General features: G+C 41.5%; 1 protein-coding gene across 1 annotated transcript; it reads left to right on the forward strand.

Moving 5' to 3' along the window:
• Window positions 1–264: 264 nt before the first annotated feature.
• LOC141009281 (lutropin-choriogonadotropic hormone receptor-like) lies at window positions 265–9,936 on the forward strand. The gene is made up of 11 exons (XM_073481807.1): window positions 265–452; window positions 763–834; window positions 3,776–3,850; window positions 4,112–4,186; window positions 5,984–6,058; window positions 6,344–6,421; window positions 6,606–6,674; window positions 7,094–7,168; window positions 8,271–8,459; window positions 8,625–8,678; window positions 8,793–9,936. The coding sequence occupies exons 1-11, from the start codon at window positions 283–285 to the stop codon at window positions 9,934–9,936; spliced, it is 2,076 nt and encodes a 691-aa protein (XP_073337908.1). The 5' UTR covers window positions 265–282.
• Window positions 9,937–11,349: the final 1,413 nt, after the last annotated feature.

The following is an 11,349-nucleotide window of genomic DNA, read 5'->3' on the forward strand; positions in this document are numbered from 1 at the left end:
GCCCACTAAACGTCACAACTCTGCAGCTCAGCTGTCAAAGAAAATTCTGCTTTTCACTTTGTTGGCTCTTCCACTCGAGCAGCGTTCTCCCAAATTACGACAGCACGTGAAGGCAGCAGCACACCCTGAACCTCATTGAGAGAGCAAGTGGGAAAACACAGACAGGGACGTGATTTAGTCTTGGCCTGGCGTGTTAGACTGTCAGAGTGGTGTTATAATCTTAAACTCTGAGGAGATTCAGCAGAGTGTGTGAATCCCGTAGAGAGTGGCCCGGTGTCACACATGGCTCCCCGGGCGGTCTGGCTCCTGGTCGCGCTGTCCGGTGTCCTGCATGCGCGCTCCTGCTGCGCTTTTACCTGTCCGACCATCTGCCGCTGCAGCGCCGACACCTTCCACTGCAGCAGGGCCACTCAGCTGGCCTCCCGGGCAGGACCAGCATCCGTGACACGACTGTAAGTAAAGTAACTTTGAAGCCGCAGTGTTGGTGGATGTCCAGTATGAAATCTCAAGTACTTCACACTGAGCCTCTCGCAGCTCTTGTGGTAGTTGTGAACTTTTTGTGACTTATTGTGTGTGACTTCTCACTAACTTAACTTTGAGTCACTTTTATTCCCCTTCCTGTAACTCTAATATTCCCATAAGGAACTAACTTATGATTTATAGATGTAATTTTGAATAACAATCTGAGGAGACATTTTTTGTCTTTTCTTTTATTCATAAGTGTGAATGTGCAGTTAACAGCTTTACTTATGAATGTTACAGAAGGCTCACTCATCTGCCATTGAAAGAGGTCCCCACTCATGCCTTCAAGGAGCTCATCAACATTACCATAATGTAAGTTCATTGATTTCTTTCTTTTATTGTTTTTGTTGGCTGAAGAAATAAACTGTAGGTGAGTTAGTGTCACATTAAAGCAGGGTTGAGCCCTGCTGATGTACAGTTGATGGTATCGGCTGAGAATGCTAAATATTCAGACTTGAGATAAGTAATGCGTTAAACCAGTAAACTTGAGTTAAAGTAAAGATATCGTGTTAAAGTATTGCTTTTGTGAAAGTGAAGGTCACTCATATGAGTAGTACTGGAGTAAAAGTTTCCATTGCAGATAAAATAGAGTAATTGAAAAAGCACTAATCTAGCTCTGATGAAGCATGTAATCTGCAAAGTACCTAGTAACTAAAGTAGTGGAGTAAAAAGTAGTTACAATTTTTTTTCTCTAAAATGGAGTGGAGGATTAAAGTAGCATAAAATGGAAATACCCAAGTAAAACACAAATACCTCAAAACTGTACTGAAGTAAAGTACTTGAGTAGATGTAGTTAGTTACATTCCATCACGGTATTTAACTTATTAAGGCAGTATGTCTTGAAATATGACTTAACCTGAACTGAACCTACCTATTTGACTGACACTTCATAAACACTTCACAGTAATATTATCAATAATTTATCATGAGCGCTGAAAACAAACTGTAGCACCACCTGTTTTTCTGTCATTTATAAAGTGTTAGATCTAACGATTATATCCACATATGTTGGAGCGTATTGTAGCACCAGTAAGGAGCAGAGACAGTAAAAACAACACACTGCAGCAGTGCACAGTATGCTGTATGTATACATTGTTTCAGTGCCTTTGTGATATCATGTCCTTTATAATAGTGTAGTTTAAGAAGAATATGTAATAATATTTAGTCAGTTTGATCATTAAAAACACAATCTTATAAATCTTATTACATATATTCCTGTTGTGACCCATTTAACTGTGACTAAAACAGACTCAGCTATTACATCAGGTATTTACCAGATGCTTGAATCCGATACAATAAGTGAACATTTGTTTATGACTATTCATTATTTCCACTGATGTCTTGTTCTGGAGTTTTTTTATTTCTAGTTTTCTTAAAGTTTCACATGCATAAATTATCATGTGCCTAACCAACCCGATCACTGGAATAAATGTTAGCAATGTTGGCCAGTGTTTCTGCAAACCATGGACACGTCAAAACTTTCTTTAAAACATTTCTTTGGGTTCAGTTTTCAGCCTTATGTTGTGTTGGCGCTGTGCCTATGGTCTGGTTAGGTTTAGGCGCACAAACCATGTGGTTAGGGTGAGGAAAAGATTGTGTTTTTGATTAAGATACCAGCTTTGGTCGCTACATACGCAGCTGAAGATGTCCCAAGGTCTCCTTTAAAATATCCAGTGGTTTCACTCTTACAAATGTTGGAACACAGTCTCGCTCCATCACCCTGTCGTCCACTTCCTGATATGAAACTAAGGTCGTAATCATGTAATGTGAATGTGATGTGACACATACTTAAGCATTCAGTAATCAGAAAAAAAAAGTTGGTCAGTGTAGATGTGATTGTTATATTATGCTACTTGTGAAAGGTGACTGTATCCATGAATCAGGAGGAAGATATTCTTTGGTAACCGTGATCTTTTGAAAAGAAGAAAGCCTTAAAAACAGTTCAATCTTTACACATTTCAACGAGACCAGAAATATCATCACCTAAATGTAATCTGGACTACACATTTCAGCAAGTTCCAATTAGAGCTGAGTGATATGTCGCTCTGAAAACAGACAGATGAGAGAATACACGACATCTTTTCATCCTAATTGCTGATTAATTACATCTCATCTTTATCGTGTTTATAGCCGCTAAACGCTCAGTCCTAAAGCTACAACATTAGCCCGAATTGTCTCGCTGAATGGGCCTCACCGTTTAATTAATATATCACTAACAGTTTGATGAGCGGATAACGTTTGTTAGCCCGTGGTGAAATCACTCTCCCACTGAAAGTGTCGAGTGTGTTTGACTTTGCTCTGTCTGCTCCTCAGGGACGAGTCTTATCAGCCTCAGATGCTTACAGTACTTCCGTGCGATAGGTTCATTATGTCCCAATTTTTGCCTCTATCACAGAATGGTTTGAAGAGATAAAATACATTCAAGCTTAAAAGAGGTTACAGTCCTAAAGCTGGGATCCCTCAGTTAATAAAGGCCAGGTCAAGGTAGAATGACACGAGGAGCCCTGTGTGACGCAAAACCAGACACGCCGGCTTCGTCTAGGTGATCATGTGACGACGCCTTTGAACGAGCTGTGAGCGCTAATTATGACACTATACATAATGCAATCAAAGCACTACAGATGGAGTCGTTTAATTTGTTTGTTTGCATGTTTGAAATGGAAGCAGAGCGACGTTAACCCGGCAGAAGTGCCGCCTGATTACAGCAGAGTCTTGAAAACGATAATTGCGCGAAATAAGAAGCCGACGAGCGTCTCTGAGAAGACAAACGTGTTCAAGGACGAATCAAGGAGTCTTGTTGACTTTAGTTTGTCTCTGCAGGTCTTTGTTGAGTCTTCCCTTTTTAAAAGTGTTCACTTAGTCTTTGTGGCCCAGATGCATCCTTGATGTATGTTTGGAGCCTTTCCAAACATGAGATGAAGCATATGTGTGTGTGTGTGTGTGTGTGTGTGTGTGTGTGTGTGTGTGTGTGTGTGTGTGTGTGTGTGTGTGTGGTGCCCTAGAAGTATGAATCGTTGTTGTTGGTATTTTAATATTTCCCTCGTGCGTTGCATCCCAATATCAATCAACTTTGTCCTATTTCTAAAGCAAGTGTGTCAAGAAGGAAGGAAGGGAAGAAATCCACCACTTGTGTCAATCTTAATATTTTTCTCCTCATTCACTTCCTTGATGTGCGAGACGTTTCCAGAGTAATTTGTTTACCCGCTCTTGTTAATCTGCTGACTGATGCGAAACCGTTTTCTTTGTGCCACAGTGAGATTTCCCAGAGCGACCGTGTCACGCGGATACACAGACATGCCTTCCTCTCCCTCCACAGCCTGGCTCAAATGTAAGTGACACCTTACCTTCCACCGCACGTCAAACTCAAACTGACAATGAAAGCAATTATTCATTTCAACAGCTGGTATGCGTTTTTGCATTTCATTTAAGTTGCACAGGATTAGCCTCTCAATTACAAAGCGGCTTGTTTAATCCTTGACTTTCCGTGCGGCTGACGTGTGAATGGGCTTCGCCGTGTTTGTCTGTTGACAGCTCGCTGACAGCAATATTGTAATTACTGAGACTTTCTCCTCATTTTTTATTCCTGCAGCTCGGTGCAGAACATCAACAGTCTGAGGGTTATTGAGAAAGGGGCCTTCACTGACCTGCCAAAGCTGGAATATCTGTAAGTCATTGTGTTTTACTCTGTCATTATCCACCTGTTTAAACCCCGTCGACCAGCAGGTGGGTCAGCAATTATGATCTCATTCCTCTGAAGCTGAGCATTGTTCAGACTGACATGACTTTATATGGAATTTAGTGGACATCCTTGAGTTGCCTCTGGTCTGCGGTTTTGTTCAAGACATCATTACATAAATGGGTAAAATTCCATTAGATAAGTGGATACTGGAGCTCTGCAGTGTGTCAGCTGTTTATTTGTTATTCCATTCTAACGTTTCCAACAAATAAGTCAATATTTACTGAAATATAACCCTGATGACTTTGACCCCAGCTGTGAGTTGACATTTTTAATTCAGTACGTACATCTTTTTACCCTCAGAATAAATTGTAATAACTTTTGCGATTCTTTAAAGGGGCTCTGTTGTGCTGCAAGCCGGTCGTTAGTTAGTCTGTTAGCGGACTCCATTTCTAAACTAACGTTAGCTACTGTTGCTCTTGAGGCACACGAGAACGTGCATAAAGTGACATCCTTGCTGAATATCTGACCCGAGTCCTTTACAAAGAAATCTACAGTCCAGCAGCTTTAAACAACTCCAACAAAGCCTCCACAGGTCCGTAAAGGCACCTGAGAGGGACGGGGGAGGTCTCATTTCCCACTTCATACTTTTTAAAACTTTCATTCTTTATATGTCACTCAGGCTGGCGATGAAATACTTGAAAGATAATTGAATTTCTATCAGCCTCAGCTTTACTATGTATTTGCTTCAATTAGCAATGCCAGCATGGAAACACGCTAAACTAAATAAATATTATAGCTGCTAAACATCAGCATGTTAGCTCGGAGCACTGCTGTGTCTAGTACAGCCTTACAGCAGTATATGTCTCTACTTTTAGTCTTGCTACTGTATCATATAGTGACGTGGAATTGCAGTAATGTGTATGTTTTGCATTGGTTCATGCGGTGTACTTGTCCCTATGAAGAGAAACATCACAAGTAGAAATAAAGATCTGGGAAAAGCCAATAAGGAGTATTCAACCCCGTAACAGTGTTGAATAACTAACTGTATCAACAAGGGAAATAAATGGTGATAAGTGGATGTTATTAAAGGAGCACTCCAGCCACTGAGTTATCTGAGGGGGTTTTGTCAAATATTGGACAAAAAGTATTTGCTCTTATCTGCTCTTTGTCAAACATTTTACCAAAAGAACGGCAGAAACATGACAGAAATGAGAGCATTTAACAGGCAGGGAGAGTCTAGTGAAAAAGTTGCATTATAGGAATTGTAGGATCCAGTGTTTTGAAGTCAAGGTAACTCAACCTCCAGTGCTTTAATTTTTTACATTTCTTTTCTTTATTGTCATTTTTCTTCTATTTATCGGCTAATAACAGCACAGCTGCGGCTGCTCTGATCACTCGCCTGTGTGGACTATTCGTACATCTTCACTACTTTGCAGTAATTTTATTGTGGCAATTTTCCGCTGTTCAACCCACCACGGTTTGAGGCTGCAGATGTTCCCTCACAACCCCTATTTTCTATGCAAAATATGCCAATCTGAAGCTGTTTTTACCCTTTCAGTATTCATTGCTTCGAGTTAAATGTGAAGAAACACGTCATAGGTCCCAAGCAGGCGGTGACCTGATATGATAAATTTAACCTGGAATGTTTTCCCAGAAATAGTTCCTAAAATTTTCTCTGACAAACTTGAGACGATCTGCAACTCATTTTGACATTTTGTGGGCACTTTGAAGATTTGTTCTTATCTGCGTATAATCATCTGTCTTTGATGCTCGTCTTCACAGGAGCATCTCTAACACTGGGCTGATACACTTCCCAGACTTCACAACTATCGCTTCCCTGGTGCCAAATATTATCCTGTGAGTAATCGCATTTAGAAACAGTGCATTTCTGAACTGGATTAGCTTCTTTCTGAACGTTGGAAGACTGTATTTTCTTCAAGGTCTAACTCAAGTTGTTTATTCTGAGTCCAATTTTACTTTTTATCTGTCGATGTCCCGATGCCACCGACCCTGCCGCACATCCTCGAATTGGGTCACAGTTCATCAAACTGCTCCTTTTTATTGCATGCATATACATAATTTTGTCTGACTGATAATTTTAGCCAAACAGCCCCATGTGAGTGTTATCGCCTCTGTGTGCAGAGAAATGGCAGATAACATGAGGGTCGACATCATCCCGGCCAACTGCTTCCAAGGTATCACAGAGGAGTATGTTGACATGTGAGTACAGGAGCAAAACTCTTTTTGTTGCCGTATTATGGAGAAAACACTTTGTCACCATTTGTTAAGAATGTATGTGGATGTGTCTCAATATGCTTATATAATAGGATGTTCAGTTCTCTGACCTTGGCAATCAGTTGTTTTGAATAACAAACTGAGGTATCTAACATCGTGTCCTTGACAGGAACCTGGTTCGAAACAGCTTTACAGAAATCAAAGCTCACGCATTCAATGGAACCAAGCTCAACACGCTGTAAGCATTTTAATAATCAAGACTTTTTTCTCCCATACTAAGCTATCACTAATATAACAAAATGATACATTATGTTGTTCAGGTTTAGGGCTTTTGTTTTTCTAATCATAGAATCCCAGTGTACCAGTAAACAAACGTTATGTAAGACTAAACAAAGATTGGATGCCCCGTTGTTTTCTTGCTCTGCCCCGTACTGCTGAATGTTGATGGGGACGAGATGTGTGCAGACACCCTGCAGTCTAAAAATAACACTCATCTTCCTCAGTGTCAAGTGAAGAAAACAAAAAGTAGATGAAAAATGGTTTGGGGCACGGTTCGGCCATTAATGTGTCGACTTAAATTTACTTTCATATTGGATACTAACTGTAAAACCACAGTTTGAAACCAGAGGTCACACGCTTTTTTTGTGTCTTTTGCAGGATTTTGAGAGACAACACGTATCTCAGGGACATCCAAGAAGACGCTTTTGAAGGAGCAACAGGTCCCAGTTTTCTGTGAGTCACATAATTGGTAGTGATTTCATAAAGCCAATACAACCAAAGAAAATAGCCATTTTGCAGAAGTCAGCTGAACCAATCAGAGCCATAAAATGTACGTATATGTATAAATGAAAACTGCACTTGAGTCAGTTTACCTAGAAACTGTCCAGCATTGCTGAACATGAATCAATCTAATCTAAAAGCAGCAAATATATGATTGTGGCAAAGCTGACTTGTACCAGTGGACGACCGTAAATTCTCTATCTTCTGTTGTTTAAATCAACAGCATTACGGCGGCCATGTTTGAACTGGGCCAATGAGGCGAGATTAATATTCATAACAATGTTTATCATTTTATTGTATAAACATTAGGGCAGTGACAGCCTGTCTGTGTAAACAACCAACAAAGCAGGCAGGACTGCTGAATACTGATTAGTGAGCAAATAGGCTGGTCTGCGGAGCACGGAGCTCACAAGGTCTCTGATTGCGAGCCGTCCTGTGTTGCAGATATGAAATTTCCTCTTAGTCTTAGTCTGACACACAGAGAATGCCAAAGGTCTTCCTTTTTGCTTTTGCAGGGCCCAGTGTGGCATTTCTGTGTGTTTATGTATTTGATTAATGTCAGGTTCAAAGGAAGGAGTCAGACGAGGACGCAAACTACATCCTGAATGTTATTTTGTCCGAGATAAAATATATTCAGGCGTAAAGAAAATGTCAGTAATTACAACCTGCGTTCTGTGACGCAGCATTTTAGTTGTGAATAAGCTTCTTATAGGAAAAAGTGTGATTGACTCATTGGCTCTATGAATATGAAAACACTGTAAATTAGTGCTTGGCTGCTGCAGTCACCAGAACTGAATGGAAACCCATGGGAGACTCAGCAGATTTGCCTGAAACAGCATTTCTTGCCACCATCAACAAAACACCAAAATAATGGCTCTTCTTGTGAGAAAGACTGACTCTATTACCCTCCAATTAAATTTAAATACATGTGAAATCCCAGCCAGTTCTGTTCTTGTGGAAGTCTAACACCTGATTAAAATACTGTGTTTCATCAGTACTTATTTCACTAATCCTCCCTGAAATGTGTCTGCGTTCTCTTCCGTGTGTGATTCAGGGATGTTTCCTCCACAGCTCTGAGATCCCTCCCCCCTGAAGGTTTGAGGCAGGTGAGGTTCCTGAAAGCCGGCGCAGCCTTCGCACTGAAGACTCTCCCTCCGCTGGAGAGCCTGGCTGAGCTGATGGAGGCTGAGCTCACGTACCCGAGCCACTGCTGCGCCTTCCACACGTGGCGCCGGAAACAAAGGTAACCGAGGACGGATGCCAGGGATGTAACAAATCCATTCGCATCTGCATAAAGAACAAAAGCCCTGTCCAATGAATACAGATCATCAGTGGTTTGGTAATTAGCAGCAGAGTTTATTGACATTTTGTGCGGTCTAACCTTTTAACTTCTTTTGTTGGTTTAAAGGGAAAGTGCCTTAAAGAATTCCACAAAGTTTTGTGACCTCAGCAGACCTGAAATGTAAGTTACTCCACTGCCCTCTCAGGGATGTAAACTAGAAAATGACCGACAGATTATTCAATAATGAAGAGTCGTCAGTTTCAGCCCTGATGTTAACATCTGTGTATGTTTCAGAGATCCCACCGCAGATGGCATGAATCTAATCGATGACATCAACTTTCAGTATCCAGATCTGGAGCTGGATTGTCTAAACAACCCCTTTGTCAAGTGCTTGCCAAAGCCGGACGCCTTTAACCCTTGTGAGGACCTGCTGGGCTTTCCCTTCCTGCGCTGTCTCACCTGGATCATCACGGTTTTCGCTGTGACCGGTAACCTAGCTGTTCTGATCATCCTGCTGATCAGCCACAACAAGCTGACCATCTCCAGATTCCTCATGTGTAACCTGGCTGTCGCTGACCTCTGCATGGGGCTCTACCTGATGCTCATCGCCTTCATGGACTACCACTCCCATCACGAGTACTACAACCATGCCACAGACTGGCAGACGGGGCCCGGATGCGGCATTGCAGGGTTTTTGACGGTGTTTGCCAGCGAGCTGTCAGTATACACGCTGACTGTGATTAGCCTCGAACGCTGGCACACCATCACCAACGCCATGCATGTGAACAAGAGGCTGCGGATGCACCATGTGGCAGCCATTATGGGGGCAGGCTGGGGCTTCTCTCTGCTGGTTGCCCTGCTCCCTCTTGTGGGGGTCAGCAGTTACAGCAGAGTGAGCATCTGTCTGCCCATGGACATCGACACTCTGGGCTCTCAGGTGTACGTGGTGGCTATGCTCATCCTCAATGTCGTCGCCTTCCTGGTGGTCTGCTACTGTTACATATGCATATATCTGAGCGTTCACAACCCGGAGCACTCCACCCGTCACGGAGACACCAAGATTGCCAAGCGCATGGCTGTGCTCATTTTCACCGACTTTGTGTGCATGGCGCCGATCTCCTTCTTTGCCATCTCTGCAGCCCTGCGTATGCCCCTCATAACCGTGTCTCACTCAAAGATCCTGCTCATCCTTTTTTATCCCATCAACTCCCTCTGCAACCCTTTCCTGTACACGCTCTTCACACGGGCTTTCAGGAGGGACGTGTGCCTGCTGCTGAGCCGTTGCGGCTGCTGCCACGCCAGCGCCGACTTCTACAGGTCACAGACTCTGGCTTCACACCTCAACTCGACCCAGAAAACCTCCACCAAAAAACCTCACTCCCTTGGCTTCTACGCCTATCACATTAAGATGAAGGGATGCTTGAAGGGAGCCACATGACCATCAACATGGAGAATTTCATTATGAACTCACAGGCAGAGTCTGCTGTCTTGCTAAAGATGTAGCATTTCTTCAAAAATTGAGGTCAGGGCTTTTAGATCAGAGCTGATCTGGGTTAGTTTACAAAGTGAGAATCACATCAGAGACCTCAAATTGAAGACAACAGGTGCTCCAGCCTCCATTTTCTGCTCAGGTAATGTGGTAGAAAGCAGCAGATGGATGGCACAGCAACCACATTAAACAGGCCAGTTTATCTGCAAAGCTATTATAAACCATTGGTTGTGAGTTTTTAAGATCAAGATATACTGTAAAAAAAAAACTAAACCTGTGTACGGTGCTGTAACAAGAGACATTTACTTATTTAGTCAATAAGTAGAAATTATTTATTATTCTGTCCTTATAAAGCTTTATATTTTGACTTTCAATACAGTGAAGTAAATGTGATAAAATTAAGTCTTTGTTTTAGCTCATCAAAGATGTGTTTTAGTGCCATCTATTGGTTAATTGTGCTCAGGAGACGTTGGAGGTGGGAGACTTGAAAACTGCAGACCTCCAGGAGCCTCTCTCTGAGAAACATTACTGCTGTTCAAAATGTCCTGGATTTTTACAATAAAACATACAACAAAAATGGTCAACAAGTATCATTTTTCATTGTTTCCACGTTTAGTAACAGCTGTCAACTGTGGCTGTGGAAAATAAGATTCCCATGTTAAACCTCCATTTCTATACTTTATTTTAAAGAACATGCTTTTATCTCTTCAGAAATATCCAGTTATTTGCAAGAAAACAAATCACAATATGGCCAAGTGCAATATCCAAATCACAGAAAGTCCCTTTTTTTTAATAGAGGAATAATATAAACAAAACAGCTTAATAATGAAGTACTGTAGTGCTGCGGAGATGCACTGGCCTGCAAATCTTTTTCTCTAGATGTAAGAAAACCTGCTTGTTTGGTACAAATCACAACAAATGTCACATCTCTCTTCTTTTGTTGTGAAAATTTAAATCGTGAAGTGTGTGATCATTCACATTAATCACAAATCATATCAATCATAATACCTGTAAAAATAATCACAATACGATTGATTTTTTACTGTATCATGCAGCCCAATTTCATATCCTGGTTAGTTTCTGACCCCTCAGATTCAATTTGCGGGGACCCCGACAAATTTGTAACCACAGTTATTAAGTACAGTATGTGCCAACACTATTTTGGTTGCAATATAGGAAAATAATTAACTTAACAAGGTCTGCACTCAAGAATGTCAGTAAAATAACCACAACAGTGCCAATCAAACTGAAAACTTGACATCAACAGTAAAAACATTTTCCAAGGATTTGTCACTGACTTTTGTTTTGTGAGTTGTTACTGCAGCTGTCACACCAGCCTTTCTATACTTTCTTTCCAGCTGT

Source organism: Pagrus major, chromosome 15 (genome assembly GCF_040436345.1).
Source record: "Pagrus major chromosome 15, Pma_NU_1.0".
Lineage (NCBI taxonomy): Eukaryota > Metazoa > Chordata > Actinopteri > Spariformes > Sparidae > Pagrus > Pagrus major.